The sequence below is a fragment of the Nylanderia fulva genome, unplaced genomic scaffold (genome assembly GCF_048542155.1).
Source record: "Nylanderia fulva isolate GAGA-0341 unplaced genomic scaffold, ASM4854215v1 Scaffold32, whole genome shotgun sequence".
In the NCBI taxonomy this organism is placed as follows: domain Eukaryota; kingdom Metazoa; phylum Arthropoda; class Insecta; order Hymenoptera; family Formicidae; genus Nylanderia; species Nylanderia fulva.
In genome coordinates, this window is record NW_028190390.1 from 1,137,889 (window position 1) to 1,162,195 (window position 24,307).

At 25.1% G+C, this 24,307-nt stretch overlaps 2 protein-coding genes across 2 annotated transcripts; one reads left to right on the top strand and one right to left on the bottom strand.

Annotated features, from left to right (window-relative positions):
• Positions 1-3,110: 3,110 nt before the first annotated feature.
• Positions 3,111-7,773, bottom strand: LOC114945574 (uncharacterized). Its single transcript, XM_085484845.1, has 5 exons — positions 7,245-7,773; positions 6,267-6,776; positions 5,446-5,571; positions 3,913-4,036; positions 3,111-3,212 (listed from the first exon to the last, which is right to left on the bottom strand). The coding sequence occupies exons 1-4, from the start codon at positions 7,364-7,366 to the stop codon at positions 3,946-3,948; spliced, it is 849 nt and encodes a 282-aa protein (XP_085340971.1). The 5' UTR covers positions 7,367-7,773; the 3' UTR covers positions 3,111-3,212; positions 3,913-3,945.
• Positions 7,774-14,541: 6,768 nt separating this feature from the next.
• On the top strand, positions 14,542-23,506 carry LOC114945576 (uncharacterized). Its single transcript, XM_085484833.1, has 11 exons — positions 14,542-14,571; positions 14,751-15,071; positions 15,538-16,047; positions 16,783-16,908; positions 17,219-17,347; positions 18,376-18,501; positions 19,478-20,029; positions 20,524-21,033; positions 21,747-21,872; positions 22,183-22,311; positions 23,338-23,506. The coding sequence occupies exons 2-11, from the start codon at positions 14,944-14,946 to the stop codon at positions 23,465-23,467; spliced, it is 2,466 nt and encodes an 821-aa protein (XP_085340959.1). The 5' UTR covers positions 14,542-14,571; positions 14,751-14,943; the 3' UTR covers positions 23,468-23,506.
• The last annotated feature ends 801 nt before the right edge of the window (positions 23,507-24,307 follow it).

A 24,307-nucleotide genomic window follows, 5' to 3' on the forward strand; every position in this document is an offset into this window, starting at 1 on the left:
AAGTGTTTGACAACACTTATTTTATAACATATAGGGTATCCTATAGGAAATTGCTGAAACTAATCAGCTGTCATTTTTTAATGCATGCAGTTATTGAGAAAACAAAAATTGTGTTGGACAGAGGAAAGTCTGCTTTGTATATCAGTTTATTTGTTTGAAAAAAAGTAATGAAAAAAGTGCTAATAATCACATATGTAAACTATGATAAATATTTTCGAAGTGCGCACCATTTGAATTGGTTCAAAATTCTGTCCTTTTACGAAAACTCGTAAAAACTTTATCTAACATGTCATTTTTAATGTTATTGATGATCCTTTTAATAGCTGCTATTAAATCTGGCACTGTTGAAAATATTTATCATTAGTTTATCTGATTTTATGTAAATGTTACATGTAACGTATATGTTAGTTGTAATTTCCCACTCATAGATGTAACATTTTTAATATTACATATATTACATTGTAGTTATATTGTCATTATATCCCAAGATAGCACTGACTTATCAATACATCAATATGCTATTTGGTATATAATTACAATATAACTACAACGTAATATATGTTATATTAAAATGTTACATCCATGAGTGAGAAATTACAACTAACATGGATGTTACATGTAACGTACACGTTATATTACCTGTTATATTCCGTTTTATTACAGCAATGTAACAATTATATATCGGTGTTTGCTGGGTCTGATTTTATGTAATCCCAGTAAACACAGTATATAAATGTTATATACTCAAGCATGTTACATATAACGTATATGTTAGTTGTAATTTCCCACTCATAGATGTAACATTTTTAATATTACATATATTACATTGTAGTTATATTGTCATTATATCCCAAGATAGCACTGACTTATCAATACATCAATGTGCTATTTGGTATATAATTACAATATAACTACAATGTAATATATGTTATATTAAAATGTTACATCTATGAGTGAGAAATTACAACTAACATGGATGTTACATGTATCGTACACGTTATATTACCTGTTATATTCCGTTTTATTATAACAATGTAACAATTATATATCGGTGTTTGCTGGGTCTGATTTTATGTAATCTCAGTAAACACAGTATATAAATGTTATATACTCAAGCATGTTACATGTAACGTATATGTTAGTTGTAATTTCCCACTCATAGATGTAACATTTTTAATATTACATATATTACATTGTAGTTATATTGTCATTATATCCCAAGATAGCACTGACTTATCAATACATCAATGTGCTATTTGGTATATAATTACAATATAACTACAATGTAATATATGTTATATTAAAATGTTACATCTATGAGTGAGAAATTACAACTAACATGGATGTTACATGTATCGTACACGTTATATTACCTGTTATATTCCGTTTTATTATAACAATGTAACAATTATATATCGGTGTTTGCTGGGTCTGATTTTATGTAATCTCAGTAAACACAGTATATAAATGTTATATACTCAAGCATGTTACATGTAACGTATATGTTAGTTGTAATTTCCCACTCATAGATGTAACATTTTTAATATTACATATATTACATTGTAGTTATATTGTCATTATATCCCAAGATAGCACTGACTTATCAATACATCAATGTGCTATTTGGTATATAATTACAATATAACTACAATGTAATATATGTTATATTAAAATGTTACATCTATGAGTGGGAAATTACTACTAACATGAATGTTACATGTAACGTACACGTTATATTACCTGTTATATTCCGTTTTATTATAACAATGCAACAATTATATATCGGTGTTTGCTGGGATTATTAGAATTTTTTTCTTTTGGACAAGGTAGTCTGAAACTGGTGGACATGTTCCGATGTCCAGAATGCACCTAAAACAAGTTTAAGGTTACGTCTACTTTTTGTCTATAGGCCATCTAGTGGCCCGCCAGGGAGTTTGCTATACTTGGGTCGCGCAGAGGGATTAATTTTTCCACGAAAATGATATTGAAAGTGAATCAATACACAGTCTGTCTTGGCCGAGCGTATTAATTATAGCCGACGAATCCAATTAAATCCGGCGGTGGTCTCCTCCGCAAAAGACAGCGCTCAAAGTCCTCCGCGCTCCATTTCGCGGTCCATGGCGCGGGATTCTGCGGAATAGGTCGGTCTCGGAGGACAGTCTCCCGCGATAGGGGATGGCAAGAGCGAGCGAGAGGGCGAGAGGGCTTAAAAATATGATTTTAATACCACTGCTCTCCGAGGTCGCCGTATATCATGCTTTTGTCCGCCTACTATTGTCTCTACGCCGGACCCATACCCTTTGAAAACCACCCTCTTCCACGTCCAACCCGAAAACGCCCCTCCGACTGACACCCGAGAGAAAAGGGAAAGAGGGGAAGATGCTAAAATATATATTCATATAATTGGACAATTTTATTCGCATTCCAGACACTCCTAGCATCATCCCCCGTCTTCGAAATCGAGGATCGCTACGTCATGTTTTTATCCTACCGCCGCCATTTGACCTCGTCGAAGCCGTTTGTCAAGAAATTACGTCAGATAATACTTCAACAGTGATAATATGGACGAGAGAAAGAGAGAGAGAAAGGGTAAAAGGGATGGCCTTCTCCCCCGAGCGCGGTTTTGCTTTTTGCCGGTACTGGAAGGAATTTAGAGATCCGCGGACGTAATTTTTATTCGTTTTCAAGAGAGCTTAACGAGCGGCGCTCTCTCCGGCAAAAAGATTCTATAGGTTTTCCGCACGTTCGACTCTGGTTTTACCAAATCTTTTACCATGTAATACTGCCGGGTTTACTGCCGGCGTTTTACCGTACCGTTTCGCTCAACGAAATATTCTTTCGTTCCGATTCAACGATTTTAAGAAATCGATATCCGCAACCCCGGATTTTTTTCACGTTTTCCTGATTTTTGTACTTATTTATTCATTTTTTTCTTTATATACTTGTTCAATTTAAATATCATCAAATCGCACTATGGACAGTTTTGGACAAGAGAGTGAAAAAGTGTTTCATTTAATTTAATACACATTTAATTACATAAAAAATACACAAAATGTAATACACATTCAATTTTTTTAAGTTTATATTTTATTATATTCATAATAGCAAGCATCTTAATTTTAATTAACATTTCAAACTCCTCAAAGAAAATAATTTGGCCATCACCGTTGGTGATTAGGTCTTCATTCAAAAACTTATCATTTCAACTTAATCTGCACAGAATAAAAAAAAATTTGTTAAATTAACCAATATTATACATGTCTTGTTTGAATAATGTGCACAATGTATAATTATTTAAATATACACTGTCATTTAATAAAACACTTTTATTAAAACATCTCCCACAGAAAACTTGAATTCAATATTCTCATAAATTCGATATATAAATATTGTTTCAAGCACAAACGTTCCTACCAAATTATTTAATTCATATGTATAATTATTGACAAACTACAATTATCTAAAATGTCACAACTTATCAATTACAAGAATATTGAACATAGTAAAATTAACAAATTTGTATTATCGTATTTTGATATATTATTGGCTAACAAAAATTATGTTCTGTTTCGAATATTTCAATTATTTATGATGAACATATTATAACTATCTAAATTTTAAGATTTTATTTAATTTACAAGAATACTGAACATAGTAAAATTAACAAATTTGTATTATCATATTTTGATATATTATTGGCTAACAAAAATTATGTTCTGTTTCGAATATTTCAATTATTTACGATGAACATATGATAACTATCTAAATTTTAAGATTTTATTCAATTATACCCAATTCTACTTATTGTAAAATTTACTTTTATGTATATAAAAATATAGATAAATGGTTGAAAAGAAATTATATACATATACAATATATAGTAATACTGAATTTATCGTAATTTTCTTTTACCTCTTCGGTGAAATGTCGGAAGAATTTTAATCATTACTGAGTTGACTGCTGATAGTTGCTTGATGTAGCATTACCTTCAGCATCATTATCAGCAGTTGAATCTAAATCTTTATCATTTAATAATCTACACAAAATAAAAAATAAAGTTTGCTGAATTAATCAATACTATAATGTCTTGTTCGAATAATGTGTATGTATAATGTATAATTATTAAATATAAATATTTGTTATTATGATTTCTTTTGCACCCATGTTAGATTAAGACGTCAGAAACGAAAAAATACTTTGAATTAAATATTTGCGTGTCATTTTTAGATAAAAAGATATTATGATAATAAGACAACTTTAGATATGGTTCTAGCACTTCTAAAATACTCCGAAAATTATTTTTTCCCATAACAGTCAATGAATAACCGTAAAATAATTGAAACGTCAGACTTTGTCCTGCAAAATGATTTGCGCATGCATGCAAGACTATATACGTAACCTCAAACATATGACAGTCATTTTACAATATTAATTGATAATAAAGAAGAAAGGATAGTCTACGGAATGTTGTTAAAGTGTGTTAAAGCCATCTGAAGTTCTCTCTTTTATCAAAATATTTTTTATGTTGAAATTTATTATTTAAAAATAACATGCACACATTTTCAGCGTACATTTTCTCGCCTCTTACGTCACAATCTAATAGCGAATTCGGTTGGATGCACTAGTGCGCACTGAGTGCACGTAAAGGTTATCGCACACAATTTTACAATGACATAACTAATTAAAAAAGTAAAACAATATTAATAGTAAGAGCTATTATATTATCATTATTCATATTGAACAACTATAATAGCTCATACTATTAATTATTTTCCTTTTTTAATTACTCTTGTCATTGTAAACTTGTGAGTGATAAACCTTTATATGCACTCAGTGCGCACTAGTGCATCCAATCGAATTCGATATAACATAGCTGCGGCGAGTACCAAGGCGCATAGATAAAACGCTTTATTAATAAACATATTTCACGGTAAACTTCAAATTTAAATTCTCATTATATTCGACATATACAAATTCCATTCAAATAATTCCTGACGAATTCTTTAATTCATATAACAATTTTATACTTAACGAAACTATGATAATTTATTAATTATAAAAATATTGAATATAATAAGAATATATAATAAGTAACAAATTTATATTTATCGTAAAGCAATCTGAAGTTCTCTGTTTCATCAAAATAACTTTTTATTTACAAATAGCATTTAAATTTTCTCGCATCTGACATCACAATCTAACATAGCCGCGGCGAGTACGTAGGAGACTAACAGATTTATTAATTCCTATTTATTCACAATCTATATACTTATCTAAATTGTCATAAATTACAGGAGTATTAAATACAGTAAATAACAAATTTATATATATACAATTCTACTTTTTGTAATATCTATTATATTTATACATGTACATAAATAAAGTATATAGACGAATAAATGAAACAAGAAATATAGTAAGTCTGATTTTATTGGTTTTTTTTACCTTGGTGATGTGATTTTGGAAGAACTTTGGTTAATATTCTGACTTGGCTGCTGATTGCTGCCTCCTGATTTAGCAATATCCTTGGCATCATTAAATATTTTTAAAATTTGTAAATTATCTAATAATCTGTACGGAAAAAAATAAAATTGATGATTTACAAATAATTATTATATATGTATAAATTTATTATTGTTATAATATATAATTATTAAGCACAAATCATTATTAATAAAAAATAACTTATTATCGCAACATCTCATAATAAAAGATCGACATATGCGAATACTGTTCAAACAAATAAATTCTTTCACTATTATTTAAACATACTTATTCACCACCATCGTTATTTATTAGATATAAATATTAAATATAACAAACTTTTTTACTGTATTTTGATATAATATTAATTGATATGTGCTATATATTAAATTGCCTCGATATTAAATAATATTATTTATTATAAATACATGTATAACAAATTTCTGTTTTTTAATTCATTTTTATATACTCTATACATTATTCTTATTGTAATATATATTTATAATTGCGTTCACAAAAATATATGTAAATAAACGTTAAGATAATAATATACCAAATTTATCAGTGTTTCCTCTTTCTGTATTATATATATATTAATATAACATTAGTTTTTAATATATTTAAGAAACACACAAATGAAATATTTTAGTTTTTATAACTTTACTTACATACAATTCTGCTCATTATAGATAAAATTTATTTAGAGTTATTAAATTATAATATTTCTAAACGCGTTTTATAAAAGATATATAATATTAAAAAATAAAGTATATTTTTCTTACTTTTTTGATATTACATGTAAGAGAAATTTGATTGGATGTTCTTCAATAAAATGTTTCATTAAACTAAAATAATTGTCATTAGAAATGTTCTTGCAAGCATTGCATTCTAATGTTTGAAAATAAATTACATTTCGATAAAATTTTAGCCAATTGAGAAAATTATTCATTTGAGCGTAATCAAATTTATGTTCATTTGATAAATGATTTTCCAGTTCCTTGTTTTGATCAATATAACGAATAGAACAAATATGTGAACATTTATTGCATTTTGCTTGATCGTTTTCTATAGAAAAAAAGTTCTTTTTTCGTAAAACTTGTAATGAAATCCGTTTTCCATGATCTGTTTTATGTTTATTATATATGTGGCGATTTATAGTTGTGTAATCTACGGTAATAGATAAACGTTTATCACAAATATTGCAATTTGCATGTTCCTCATTTTTTGTTAATAAATATTTTGTGACAAATTTCCACATCCATTCTTTGCAATCTGCAGTATACCCCCATAATCTGTATAATAAAGAGTAAAAAATAAAAAAAGTATAAAAAATGCTGAATTAATCAATATTATATAAAGTTTGTTTAAATCCTGTGTATAAATTGTACAGTGAATATAATTATGAAACACAATCATTAATAAAACACTTTTAGTATTCGATCGTCTCTCAAAATTCGAATTTGATATTTCCATAAATTAACAATATAAAAATGCTATTCGAGTACAAAAGTTCTCTTTTTCTTATAATTCACTTTTTATATTTATTCAAAATTTCACTTATATTCAAATTGTCACATAGTACTTCACTGTATAATACTAGACTAGAATAATTATATTACTCGAGATAAATATATGTTAAATATCTATATTTTATTATTTTGTTAGTTATACACAATTCTACGTATTGTACATAAATTAATTTTTATTTATTTATTTATTAATAAGTGAATAGACGAAAAGTAATAATATTAAATTCTTACTCTGTTGGTCTGATCGCCTCAGGTATTTTAGCCGCATGCACTTGTATCAAATGAAACATTAAAAATGCTGGTTTATTTGGAATGTCATCATTGCAATAATAGCAACGGACACGATTTTGCATCCATATTATTTTCGCCAAAATGTTGTTGCAGCCATTTGTAGATTTCTTTTGCTTTATTTATTTCAACTGAATGAGTTTTCGTTATATGATTTTGTATATAACGGAACGTTTTGTTTTCTCCAAAAAAAATTTGATTACAAAAATTGCAGTAGACGTCATAATTTTTTATTGTATAAACTTCCGTCGATTCTGTTGAACTAAAGCTGATTGCTGATGATGAGCTAATACTCTGATAAATCTCTTTATGTTTAAATATTATGTGAGTGCATATTTGGTCTAACTGTTCTTGAATAAGATTATAATTCCAGGAACAAATATCGCATTTTGCCTTATTATTTTCTATCGTGCAATAATCTAAAACCCAAGTATTACTTACTGAGCTTGACGTTGCCATGATATCTGCTTTGTATCAGACCACTACTGACAATAAGTACGAAATAAAAATATTTTAACAAAGAATATAGAAGCTATGAAGCAGAAAAAAAAGGTCGTAAAAAAAACGCGTATATAATTTATTGTATAAATGTAAATATTTATATTCAGAAACAAATTTGTGTTTTAATAGTTACGGATTTTGTAATCCACTACCGATAATCTTATATATTAGAAAAATAAGTTACAAAAATTATTTAATCGCAAATATTATTTCAATAAATGTGAATTTTTCCATTTTCTACTTTTTTAGTTAACAATAAAAATTAGTTCTGCCAAAATGATTAAAGTCAATTATCCAATTAATAAAAAATAAAAGACAAAATGCCGAATCTATCAAAAAATTATCTTTAATTTTTATGTATGCTGGAATAATTTAAAAAATGTAATATATTAAAAAAAAAAAAGATATTTTATTGTGTATATATTTATATATTATTATATTTACTTATTATATACAGGAGCTAAACAAAATAATGTGAACACCTGTAAAAAAATATTTATATTTATTTATTAATAAGATGTTGGGCCATGCCTTTTTCCAGTGGAATGTTGTCTCATTCTTCTATCTGCCAATTGCTTTAAAAATGCTAAAGGAGGAAATCTGTTTCTCACTCTTTTTTAAAATTGCCTACAGCTCGATGATATTAAGCTATTAAGATGTTTAAATATTTTCCCTGTGCAGTTCAATAAAATAATATTTTTAATGCATGCATGTATGTAACTACTTTTCCGAAAAATCAAACATTCATTACTCAATAATTGTTTGAGCTACAGCGCTTATTTAGGATATAAGTAAAGTAGTACAATTTTTATTTATCGTCACTTTTATAAAAATTCGTATAGTGTTTTAGATTTTAATATGTACCTTCAATTTTTCAAAGAATATCTGTAATTGCTCTAACTTCCGTAAATTTTGAAATATTAAACTAAATTCTTTTGCATAAATAGAGTAGGTACTATTAAAAGAAGATTGATATTGAATTTAAATAAAGATCGATGAAAGGATTTATTTTTTACAAAATTTTGAATTCTATTTTTTTTAATGTAAATTCTCGAATTTTAAAAAATATTTTATGTAAAAAATTATAATGTATGTAAGGAAGCTTTATGAGCTAAAATTGAAAAACCAGCTTGTTCATGTTGCAAGTTTCGTCTCACCGCGTTTTCGTTTCGCGATCACTCGTTCTTGAATTCGAGATAAAACTCGTTGCCAAACCCGATAAATGGTGCATATATATATATATATATATATATATATTTATATATATACAGGATGTTTCAGACTTACTCGTTATGGTAAATTATGGATTAAATGTCGAGATACCAATAATTTTTTAGTTACAAGCGATTGAAAATGAAAGGTTTTTCACAAACTAATAAGCCTTGTGGAAATAAATTATCAACACAGTTACATCTATCAATTAATTTTAAATTTAATTTAATTTACTAAAATTTTAATTTAAAACTAAATCATAAAAAGATATGGTAACAAAAATTGAGAGCCTGCAAAAAAGATCACCTTCCTTTTTGAGGAGAAAAAATCATCTCCAAATAACCTTAGGAATCTCATTAATGAGTGATCCAGTAAAACTGGGACATCTTGTATATGACAGAAAATGTGTATATAATTTTTATCTTCAATTCTGGGTTAATAATTCTTCAAAGTTTCTGATATATTTATAAATTCTATATTTTATAGAGAAAGAGATAGAGGGATGAATAATTCAAACAAATAATCAAAATTATGTTACATAAAAATTATATACAGAGAGAATATTTTTCGTTAAATTTTGAATTTCACTATAAATTTTCCATATTTTTAGTAACTTCATTATATGATGGTATGAAGAATATTATATATATTATTCTTCTCTTTAATCCTGCGTTAATAATTCTTCAAAGTTTTCAGACATATTTTATGAATTTTATACTTGAGAGAGAAAAATAGTTCAAGTAAATAATCAAAATTATATATTATATGTTGAATAAAAATTATATATACGGAGAAAATTTTTCATTACATTTTAATATTAGAGGTTTTTGCGTTTCTAACTTGTTGATGATCGATACATATTCTATATGTTACCAATAATATAAAATTATTGCAATATATTTTAAATAAGAAATACGACAATATCAATGCAAAAGGTTTCCGGATGGATGCCGCGTGGTTTAACAGCGTAATGCCGACGTTTCGCAAACGTTTGCATCTTCAGGGCTGAGAGTTCCAATATTGAGCTTTCTTGGGTTGTGGTCTTTATATCTATTATGGGAGGTTTTTCATCTACGGAAAAGTATTCCGTAATGACGCTGCCTAGTGATGTGAGTGTATATTAAGGGCAGTGTGCCAAATAGGGTTTGTTTGATCACCTTTGTCGCGGTTGAGGTTGTCGGGATGTTTTAGAATTTCTTCACGATGTTGGCGAAAAAGCTGGCTAGTCTGGTTGCTTTGTTATATTGCACCGAGTGTCCCGTCTCCATCCAGTGTTCTGCCAAGGCTGATTGACTAAAATGGCAGTACCTGGCACTCCGTTGGTGTTCCTTAATTCGTGTACTGATCTTTCTCCCAGTTTCTTCTATGTACACTTTTCCGCAGGAGCAAGGAATCTTGTATACACCTGGTGTTTCTAAGTGTGAACTCCGGTCCTTGGGATTAGGAAGTAGTTGCGCAATCTTATTTTGAGGTTTGGAAATTACTTTGATATTGTGTTTACCCAGGATCTTGTTAATGCGTTCTGTTGTACCCTGAAGATACGGAAAGATCGTCTATTTTTTATCTTCTTTTTCTTCTTCTTCTTTTTCACTTGATGCTCTCATATTTGTAAAACTGGAGATTTTATTTTTCAGCCTTTCAGTTGTTCGATGGATGTCTTTGGTGTTGTACCCATTCTTGATCAAGACTTGGTTGAGATGTTTTAATTCTTCATTCAGAAAAGTTGCTTTAGAAATTGTTAAGGCTCTGTATATTAATGAACTGATGACAGAATTCTTCTAAGCCGGATGATGATGAGAGGTGGCATGGAGGTAACGATCCGTATGTGTTGGTTTTCGATAAACCCGACGGCCTAAGGTGCCGTCTTCGTTCTTTTTAACTAACACGTCTAAAATGAGGAGCAGATTATTTTGTTTTATTTCCATTGTAAACTGAATACTGCGGTGCTGAGAATTTAGAAAATCGAAAAATTGAGAGAGTGTTTCTCTGCCATGACTCCAGATGACAACGATGTCATCAACATATCGAAACCATGTAGAGGGTTTGAGAAATGCGTTTTTCAGGACTTTTTGATAGATATCGCATTTTGTCTTTTATTATTTATTTATTTGATCATATACTTTAATTGTATTGACAGAAATAATTTTGCGAGACTGATTCGCGCGCGCGGGCCCGATGGACACGTGATCAGTGGTCAAAAAGGAATCATAATAACAACAATTTATTTTTAATAATTATACATTATACACACACATTATTCAAACTAGACATTTTTATATTGATTTATTCAGTAAAATTTATTATTTTATTCTGCGTAGATCATAAAATGATAAAATTTATATAATATGTAAGCTTATTATATGTTTATCGTAACCAATTTAAATATTCGGGACAAAACATAATTTTTGTTGGCCAATATTATATTAAAATACAGTAATCAAAATCTGTTAATTCTACTATGTTCAATATTCTTATAATACAATAAATAAGTTGTGACAATTTAGATAGATGTGAATTAGATAATAATATTGCATGGTCCACCAATAAACGGTTTCAAAGAAAAAATATACGGACAATTAAATAGATTTTACGAAACAATTGTTTCCCCATTGACATAATCAATCGGTATATATAAAAGAATTAATTTCTTAAAATATAATAAAAATTCTATGAATAGTCATGAAAATTTATATACATCGCAGGTGAAAGCACTTTCTATTTCATAAATATTTTAACGAAGAATATAGCTTGATATCAGACAGAAAAAAATGAAAGGTCGTAAAAAAACGAGTATATAATTTATTGTAAAAATGTAAATATTTATATATACGGAGACAAATTTGTTCTTCAGCGTGTTTTAATAGTCACTGTTTTTGTAATGCAATGCTGATAATCTAGAAGAAATTATGAAAATAAGTTAAAGAATTATATAATTACAAATATTACAATAAATGCGAATGTTTCCAATTTCTACTTTTTACGTTAACAAAAATTATTGCTGTCTATACAAATAAAGTATATGATCAAATTGATCAAAAATAAAAGACAAAATGCAAAATCTATCAAAAATTATAATAAATTTTTATATATGTTGGCATAACTAATAAGATATATACTATATATGATAAATTAAAAAGATGTATTATTGTATGTATATATTTATATATTATCGTATATGCTTAATAATGCTATACGTATATTTTTTATTTAAAACATATTGCAATAATTTTATATTATTTGTAACATATAGTATATGTATCGATCATCAACAAATTAGAAACGCAAAAACCTCTAATATTAAAATATCATGAAAAAATGTCTCCGTGTATATAATTTTTATTCAATATACAGTACCCTTTATAAATTTAAAAACACCTTATATTTTACAGTTAAACAATCGTATGGTAACGATCTGTGTAGATTTTTTGTACTAATAAATCGTAAAATATTTGATTAACATTTTTATTTATGACAGATTGCTGCCATGCGATTGTTCAACTGTAAAATGTAAAGTGTATCCAAACTTGTGAAGGGTACTGTATAATATATAATTTTGACTATTTACTTGAATTATTTTTCTCTTTCGAGTATATAATCCATAAAATATGTCTGAAAACTTTGAAGAATTATTAACGCAAGATTAAGAAGAATAATATATATAATATTCTTCATACCATCATATAATAAAGTTACTAAAAATGTGTAAATTTTATAGTGAAATTTGAAATTTAACGAAAAATATTCTTTCTGTATATAACTTTTATTTAACACAGTTTTGACTATTTGTTTGAATTATTCATTTCTCCTTCTCTATAAAATATAGAGTCTGTAAATAGTATCAATAAGTTTGACAAATTATTAACCCAAAATTGAAGATAAGAATTATTTACACATATTTTCTGTCATATACAAGATGTCCCAGTTTTACAAGATTACTCATTAATGAGATTCTTACAGTTATTTAAAGACGATTTTTTTTCCTCAAAAAGGAAGGTGATCTTTTTTGCAGGCTCCTAATTTTTGTTACCATATATTTTTGTGATTAAGTTTTAAATTAAAATTTTAGTAAATTAAATTAAATTTAAAATTATCTGAAAGATGTTATTGTGTTTATAATTTATTTCCACAAGGCTTATTAGTTTGCGAAAAATCTTTCATTTACAATCGCTTATAACTGAAAAATTATTGGTAACTCGAAAATTAATCTATAATTAACCATAAGTCTGGGACACCCTGTATATATATATATATATATATATATATATATATGTACCATTTATCGGGTTTGTCAACGAGTTTCATCTCGAATTCAAGAACAAGTGATCGCGAAACGAAAACGCAAAGAGACGAAACTTGCAACATGAACAAGCTGGATTTTCAATTTTAGCTCATAAAGCTTTTTTACATCCATTACAATATTTCACATAAAATAGATTTTATATTCGAGAATTTACATTAAAAAAATTAGAATTCAAAATTTTGTAAAAAATAAATCCTTTCACCGATCCTTATTTAAATTCAATATCAGTCATCTTTTAATAGTATCTACGCTATTTATGTAAAAGAATTTAGTTTAATATTTCAAAATTTACGGAAGTTAGAGCAATTACAGATATTCTTTGAAAAATTGAAGGTACATATTAAAATCTAAAACACTATACGAATTTTTATAAAAGTGACGATAAATAAAAATTGTACTACTTTACTTATATCCTAAATAAGCGCTGTAGCTCAAACAATTATTGAGTAATGAATGTTTGATTTTTCGGAAAAGTAGTTACATACATGCATGCATTAAAAATATTATTTTATTGAACTGCACAGGGAAAATATTTAAACATCTTAATAGCTTAATATCATCGAGCTGTAGGCAATTTTAAAAAAGAGTGAGAAACAGATTTCCTCCTTTAGCATCTTTAAAGCAATTGGCAGATAGAAGAATGAGACAACATTCCACTGGAAAAAGGCATGGCCTAACATCTTATTAATAAACAAATATAAATATTTTTTTACAGGTGTTCACATTATTTTGTTTAGCCCCTGTATATAATAAGCAAATATAATAATATATAAATATATACACAATAAAATATCTTCTTTTTTTTAATATATTACATTTTTTAAATTATTCCAGCATACATAAAAATTAAAGATAATTTTTTGATAGATTCGGCATTTTGTCTTTTATTTTTTATTAATTGGATAATTGACTTTAATCATTTTGGCAGAACTAATTTTTATTGTTAACTAAAAAAGTAGAAAATGGAAAAATTCACATTTATTGAAATAATATTTGCGATTAAATAATTTTTGTAACTTATTTTTCTAATGTATAAGATTATCGGTAGTGGATTACAAAATCCGTAACTATTAAAACACAAATTTGTTTCTGAATATAAATATTTACATTTATACAATAAATTATATACGCGTTTTTTCACGACCTTTCCTTTTTCTGCTTGATAGCTTCTATATTCTTCGTTAAAATATTTTTATTTCGTACTTATTGTCAGTAGTGGTCTGATACAAAGCAGATATCATGGCAACGTCAAGCTCAGTAAGTAATACTTGGGTTTTAGATTATTGCACGATAGAAAATAATAAGGCAAAATGCGATATTTGTTCCTGGAATCATAATCTTATTGACGAACAATTAGACCAAATAAAAACTCACTTTATACACAAACATAAAAAATCTTATTGGACTATTATCAAATCATCAATAATCAACTTTAGATCATATGAATCGACGCAAGTTTATGCAATAAAAAATTATGACGTCTACTGCAATTTTTGTAATCAAATTTTTTTTGGAGAAAACATAAAGTTCCGTTATATACAAAAACATATAACGAAAACTCATACAGTTGAAATAAATAAAGCAAAAGAAATCTACAAATGGCTGCAACAACATTTTGGCGAAAATAATATGGATGCAAAATCGTGCTGCTGCAATCATTGCAATAATGACATTCCCAATAAACCAGTATTTTTAATGATTCATTTGGAACAAGTGCATGATGAGATTAAAATACCTGAGGAGATCAGACCAACAGAGTAAGAATTTAATATTATTACTTTTCGTCTATTCACTTATTAATAAATAAATAAATAAAAATTAATTTATGTACAATACGTAGAATTGTGTATAACTAACAAAATAATAAAATATAGATATTTAACATATATTTATCTCGAGTAATATAATTATTCTAGTCTAGTACTATACAGTGGAGTACTATGTGACAATTTGAATATAAGTGAAATTTTGAATAAATATAAAAAGTGAATTATAAGAAAAAAAGAACTTTTGTACTCGAATAGCATTTTTATATTGTTAATTTATGGAAATATCAAATTCGAATTTTGAGAGACGATCGAATACTAAAAGTGTTTTATTAATGATTGTGTTTCATAATTATATTTACTGTACAATTTATACACATGATTTAAACAAAACTTTATAATATTGATTAATTCAGCATTTAAAAAATTTTTTTATTTTTTACTTTTTATTATACAGATTATGGAAGTGTATTGCAAATAACAACGAATGGATGTGGAAATTTGTCACAAAATATTTATTAACAAAAAATGAGGAACATGTAAATTGCAATATTTGTGATAAACGTTTATCTATTACCGTAGATTACGCAACTATAAATCTCCACATATATCGTAAACATAAAACAGATTATAGAAAACAAATTTCATTACAAGTTTTAAAAGAAAAGAACTTTTTTTCTATAGAAAACGATCAAGCAAAATGCAATAAATGTTCACATATTAGTTCTATTCGTTGTATTGATCAGAACAAGGATCTGGAAAATCATTTTTCGAATGAACATAAACTTGATTACGCTCAAATAAATAATTTTGTCAACTGGCTAAAATTGTATCAAAATGTAATTTATTTTCAAACATTAGAATGCAATGCTTGCAAGAACATTTCTAATGACAATTATTTTAGTTTAATGAAACATTTTATTAAAGAACATCCAATCAAATTTCTCTTACATCTAATATCAAAAAAGTAAGAAAAATATATTTTATTTTTTAATATTATATTATCTTTTATAAAACGCGTTTAGAAATATTATAATTTAATAACTCTAAATAAAATTTATCTATAATAAGTAGAATTGCATGTAAGTAAAATTATAAAAACTGAAATATTTCATTTGTGTGTTTATTAAATATATTAAAAATTAATGTTATATTAATATATATATATATATATATATATATATATATATATATATATATATATATAATACAGAAAGAGAAAACACTGATAAATTTGGTATATCGTTATCTTAACGTTTATTTACATATATTTTTGTGAACGCAATTATAAATATATATTACAATAAAAATGATGTATAGAGTATATAAAAATGAATTAAAAAACAGAAATTTGATATACATGTATTTATCATAAATAATATTATTTAATATCGAGGCAATTTAATATATAGCACATATCAATTTATATTATATTAAAATACAGTAAAAAAGTTTAGTATATTTAATATTTTTATCTAATAAATAACGATGGTGGTGATAAATATGTTTAAATAATAGTGAAAGATTTTATTTGTTCGAACAGTATTTGCATAGGTCGATCTTTTATTATGAGATGTTGCGATAATAAGTTTTTTCTTATTTATAATGATTTGTGCTTAATAATTATATATTATAACAATAATAAATTTATAGATATATAATAATTATTTGTAAATCATCAATTTTATTTTTTTCCGTACAGATTATTAGATAATTTACAAATTTTAAAAATATTTAATGATGCTAAGGATATTGCTAAACCAGGAGGCAGCAATCAGCAGCCACGTCAGAATATTAACCAAAGTTCTTTCAAAATTACATCACCAAGGTAAAAAAAAACAATAAAATCAGACTTACTATATTTCTTGTTTCATTTATTCGTCTATTTACTTTATTTATGTACATGTATAAGTACAATAGATATTACAAAGAGTAGAATTGTATATATATAAATTTGTTATTTACTATATTTAATACTCCTGTAATTTATAACAATTTAGATAAGTATATAGATTGTGAATAAATAAGAATTATATAATCTGTTAGAAATGTTTGTGTTTGAACATTTTAATATAATTGCATATACTACTAAATTTTATTATATAGATTAATTCAGAAGTTTTTATTTTTGTGCGCAGGTTATCAGATATTTCAGAGTTTAAAAGTTCTGATAATGACATAGAAAATGTAGGTACATCAGCAATAAGCAGCTATGATCAGCCAATTCCGAATATTGATCAAAGCTCTTCCAATAACACATCAAAAAGGTAAAAGAAAGCAATACAATGATAATTACTATGTTTCATCTTTTTAATTATTCATCTATATTTTTATGTATAAGTATAAGTAGATATTACAATGAATAGAATTGTGTTTCATAAATAAAATCATAAAATTTAGTCAGTTAGCATATGTGTTTGCCCTTAAGTATTTTAAATATTCAAATCAAGATTACTTAGCCATATTCAAAAAATACGAGTAATATAAACTTGTTAGTTATTATATATTCTTATTATATTCAATATTCTTATTATATTCAATATTCATATAATTAATAAATTATGATATTTTTGTTATATATAAAATTGTTATATGAATTAAAGAATTGGTCAGAAATTATTCGAATGGAATTTATATGTCGAATATAATAAAAATTTGAAATTCGATTTTACCGTGAAATATATTTATTAATAATAAAAGTGTTTTGTTAAGGCTCCTGCGTACTCGCCGCGGCTATGTTAGATTGTGATGTCAGATGCGAGAAAATTTGAATGCTATTTGTAAATAAAAAGTTATTCTAATGAAACAGAAAATTTCAGATAGCTTTAGTATACTTTTAAAATATTTTGAACACTGTCCTTTTTTTATAATTAATTTGCAGTTGTAAAATGTGGCAATAATATAATATGAAATTTGAGGTTTAATCTGTACTCGTATTAATTCTTGCACGCATGCACAGCTATTTCGCAGGACAAAGTCTTATGTTTCAATTTTTATTTACGGTTAAAGATTGACTGCGCCAAAGGAAAAAATAGTTTGCGAAGCATTTTAAAAAAGATAATACCATCTAATGTTGTGCCTTATCAAAATATCTTTCTGTCTATAAATGGCACGCAAATATTTTGAAGTATATGTTTTGCCTCTGACGTTACAATCTAACATAGTTGCGAGTATAAAAAAAAGCCATAATTACCACAATTCATATTTAATAATTATACATTGTACATACACATTAATTAAACAAAACATTATTATATTGATTAATTTAGTAAATTTTATTTTTTATTCCGTGTAGATTAATAAATGATAAAGATTTAGATATTTCAAATGCTGATGATGATGCTGAAGATAATGCTACATCAAGCTGTCAGCAGCCAGTTCAGAATGTTGATCAAAATTTATCCAAAATTTCACTAACGAGGTAAAAGGAAATTACGATAAAATCTGTATTACTTTATAATTTCATTTAAATCATTTATCTACATTTTTATATACATAAAAGTAATTATTAAAATACGTAGAATTGAATATAATTGAATTGAGTCGTAAAATTTATTTAGTATGTAGGCTTATCATATTTTTATCGTAAATAATTTAAATATTTGGGACAAAACGTAATTTATGTTAGCTATTGTTATATCAAAATACAATAATAAAAATTTATTAATCATATGTTCAATTTTCTTATAATGAATAAGTTTTGACAATTTATTAAATAAATGTAAATTGTGAATCATATAAATTTAATAAATCTACAGGAATGTATGTAATTGAAAAAAAAAAAAAAAAAAATATATATATATATATATATATATATATATCAAATTTATAAGGATATTGAACTCAAATTTTCTGTTAGAGATATTTTAATAATAATAAGGTGAGAGATGTTTTAATAAAAGTGTTTTATTATTAATTAATATTTATATTAAATAAATATATATATATATATATATTAATATATATATATATATATATATATATATATATATATATATATCATTTTGTTTAATCTAACCGAATACAATTATGCGCGCAAAGCAAAGTTATATTATTCTTTGATAATAAAATCTTAAAAATTTACTTTAGTCATTTTGACAGGACTAATCTTTGCTAACTTATTTAAAATTAAAAATTGAAAACATTCGCATTTTATTGTAAATTAATTCGTGATTGTATAATTTTTATATTCATTTTTCTAATCTATAGAATTATCGGCATTGGATTACAAAACTGTAACTTTTAAAACACACGTTAAAATACAAATATCTTTCTGATATTTACATTTATACAATAAATTATATGTATATACGAGTCTTTCACGACTTCTCATTTTTTTCTGTCTGATATCTTCTATATGCTTAGTTAAAATATTTTCTTTTTGTATTTATTGTTAGTAGTGCACGACAGATAATACAAAGTAGATATATCATGGACACGTCAAGCTTAGAAGATAGTAATTGGTTTCTGAATTTTTGCACAATAGAAAATAATATGGCAATGTGCGATATTTGTTCCTGGAAACGTAATCTTATTGACAAACAGTTAAACCAAATAAAATCTCACATAACAAGTAAACATAAAAAGATTTATCGGAGTATTAGCTCATCATCAGTATTCAGCTTTAGATCATATGAATCGACGCAAGTTTATGCAATAAAAAATAATGACGTTTACTGTAATTTTTGTGAACAAATTTATTTTGGAGAAAACAAAACGTTGCGTTATATACAAAAGCACATAACGGATACTCATATAGATGGAATAAATAAAGCAAAAGAAATCTGCAATTGGCTACAAAAACATTTTGGCAAAAATATTGTGGATGCAAAATCATGCTGCTGCAATCATTGCAATAATGACATTCCCAATAAACCAGTATTTTTAATGATTCATTTGGAACAAGTGCATGATGAGATTAAAATACCTGAAGAGATCAGACCAACAAAGTAAGAATTTAATGTTATTACTTTTCGTTTATTAAATTATTAATAAATAAATAAATAAAAATTAATTTATGTACAATACGTAGAATTGTGTGTAGATAATAAAATCATAAAATATAAATATTTGACATATATTTATCATAAGTGATATAAAGATTCAAGTCTAACACTATACTGTCGAGTACTGTATTTCAAAACTCTAATAATTAGTGATATGTGACAATTTGAATATAAGTGAAATTATGAATAAATATAAAAAGTGAATTATAAGAAAAAAAGAACTTTTGTACTCGAATAGCATTTTTATATTGTTAATTTATGAAAATATCAAATTCGAATTTTGAGAGACGATCGAATACTAAAAGTGTTTTATTAATGATTGTGTTTCATAATTATATTTACTGTACAATTTATACACAGGATTTAAACAAAACTTTATAATATTGATTAATTCAGCATTTAAAAAATTTTTTTATTTTTTACTCTTTATTATACAGATTATGGAAGTGTATTGCAAATAACAACGAATGGATGTGGAAATTTGTCACAAAATATTTATTAACAAAAAATGAAGAACATGCAAATTGCAATATTTGTGATAAACGTTTATCTGTTACCGTAGATTACGCAACTATAAATCTCCACATATATAATAAACATAAAACAGATTATGGAAAACGGATTTCATTACAAGTTTTACAAGAAAAGAACTTTTTTTCTATAGAAAACAATCAAGCAAAATGCAATAAATGTTCACATATTAGTTCTATTCGTTGTATTGATCAGAACAAGGAACTGGAAAATCATTTTTCGAATGAACATAAACTTGATTACGCTCAAATAAATAATTTTGTCAACTGGCTAAAATTGTATCAAAATGTAATTTGTTTTCAAACATCAGAATGCGAGACTTGCAAAAACATTTCTAATGACAATTATTTTAGTTTAATGAAACATTTTATTAAAGAACATCCAATCAAATTTCTCTTACATCTAATATCAAAAAAGTAAGAAAAATATATTTTATTTTTTAATATTATATTATCTTTTATAAAACGCGTTTAGAAATATTATAATTTAATAACTCTAAATAAATTTTATCTATAATAAGTAGAATTGCATGTAAGTAAAATTATAAAAACTAAAATATTTCATTTGTGTGTTTATTAAATATATTAAAAATTAATGTTATATTAATATATATATATATATATATATATATAATACAGAAAGAGAAAACACTGATAAATTTGGTATATCGTTATCTTAACGTTTATTTACATATATTTTTGTGAACGCAATTATAAATATATATTACAATAAAAATGATGTATAGAGTATATAAAAATGAATTAAAAAACAGTAAATTTGATATACATGTATTTATAATAAATAATATTATTTAATATCAAGGCAATTTAATATATAGCACATATCAATTTATATTATATTAAAATACAGTAAAATAGTTTAGTATATTTAATATTTTTATCTAATAAATAACGATGGTGGTGAATAAATATGTTTAAATAATAGTGAAAGAATTTATTTGTTCGAACAGTATTTGCATATGTCGATCTTTTATTATGAGATGTTGCGATAATAAGTTCTTTCTTATTAATAATGATTTGTGCTTAATAATTATATATTATAACAATAATAAATTTATAGATATATAATAATTATTTGTAAATTATCAATTTTATTTTTTTCCGTACAGATTATTAGATAATTTACAAATTTTTAAAATTTTTAATGATGCCAAGGATATTGCTAAACCAGGAGGCAGCAATCAGCAGTCACGTCAGAATATTAATCAAAGTTCTTTCAAAATCACATCACCAAGGTAAAAGAAACCAATAAAATCAGACTTACTATATTTCTTGTTTCATTTATTTGTCTATTTACTTTATTTATGTACATGTGTAAGTACAATAGATATTACAAAGAGTAGAATTATATATATATAAATTTGTTATTTACTATATTTAATACTCCTGTAATTTATAACAATTTAGATAAGTATATAGATTGTGAATAAATAGGAATTATATAATCTGTTAAAAATGTTTGTGTTTGGACATTTTAATATAATTGCATATACTTTCAAATTTCATAATATAGATTAATTCAGAAGTTTTTATTTTTGTGCGCAGGTTATCAGATATTTCAGAGTTTAAAAGTTCTGATAATGACATAGAAAATGTAGGTACATCAGCAATAAACAGCTATGATCAGCCAACTCCGAATATTGATCAAAGCTCTTCCAATAACACATCAAAAAGGTAAAAGAAAGCAATACAATGATAATTACTATATTTCATCTTTTTAATTATTCATCTATATTTTTATGTATACGTATAAGTAGATATTACAATGAATAGAATTGTGTTGCATAAATAAAATCATAAAATTTCGTCAGTTAGCATATGTGTTTGCCCTTAAGTATTTTAAATATTCGAATCAAGATTACTTAGCCATACTCAAAAAATACGAGTAATATAAACTTGTTAGTTATTATATATTCTTATTATAATTCAATATTCTTATTATATTCAATATTCTTATAATTAATAAATTATGATATTTTTGTTATATATAAAATTGTTATATGAATTAAAGAATTGGTCAGAAATTATTCGAATGGAATTTATATGTCGAAAATAATAAAAATTTGAAATTCGATTTTACCGTGAAATATATTTATTAATAATAAAAGTGTTTTGTTAAGGCTCCTGCGTACTCGCCGCGGCTATGTTAGATTGTGATGTCAGATGCGAAAAAATTTGAATGCTATTTGTAAATAAAAAGTTATTCTAATGAAACAGAAAATTTCAGATAGCTTTAGTATACTTTTAAAATATTTTGAACACTGTCCTTTTTTTATAATTAATTTGCAGTTGTAAAATGTGGCAATAATATAATATGAAATTTGAGGTTTAATCTGTACTCGTATTAATTCTTGCACGCATGCACAGCTATTTCGCAGGACAAAGTCTTATGTTTCAATTTTTATTTACGGTTAAAGATTGACTGCGCCAAAAGAAAAAATAGTTTGCGAAGCATTTTAAAAAAGATAATACCATCTAATGTTGTGCCTTATCAAAATATCTTTCTGTCTATAAATGGCACGCAAATATTTTGAAGTATATGTTTTGCCTCTGACGTTACAATCTAACATAGTTGCGAGTATAAAAAAAAGCCATAATTACCACAATTCATATTTAATAATTATACATTGTACATACACATTAATTAAACAAAACATTATATTGATTAATTTAGTAAATTTTATTTTTTATTCCGTGTAGATTAATAAATAATAAAGATTTAGATATTTCAAATGCTGATGATGATGCTGAAGATAATGCTACATCAAGCTGTCAGCAGCCAGTTCAGAATGTTGATCAAAATTTATCCAAAATTTCACTAACGAGGTAAAAGGAAATTACGATAAAATCTGTATTACTTTATAATTTCATTTAAATCATTTATCTACATTTTTATATACATAAAAGTAATTATTAAAATACGTAGAATTGAATATAATTGAATTAAATCGTAAAATTTATTTAGTATGTAGGCTTATCATATTTTTATCGTAAATAATTTAAATATTTGGGACAAAACGTAATTTATGTTAGCTATTGTTATATCAAAATACGATAATAAAAATTTATTAATCATATGTTCAATTTTCTTATAATGAATAAGTTTTGACAATTTATTAAATAAATGTAAATTGTGAATCATATAAATTTAATAAATCTACAGGAATATTTGTACTTGAAAAAAAAAAAAAATATATATATATATATCAAATTTATAAGAATATTGAATTCAAGTTTTCTGTTAGAGATATTTTAATAATAATAAAGTGAGAGATGTTTTAATAAAAGTGTTTTATTATTAATTAACAGTTTATATTAAATAAATATATATATATATATATTATATATATATATATATATATATATAAATATATATATATATTTATCATTTTGTTTAATCTAACCGAATACAATTATGTGCGCAAAGCAATGTTATATTATTCTTTGATAATAAAATCTTAAAAATTTACTTTAGTCATTTTGACAAGACTAATCTTTGCTAACTTATTTAAAATTAAAAATTGAAAACATTCGCATTTTATTGTAAATTATTTCGTGACTGTATAATTTTTATATTCATTTTTCTAATCTATAGAATTATCGGCATTGGATTACAAAACTGTAACTGTTAAAACACACGTTAAAATACAAATATCTTTCTGATATTTAC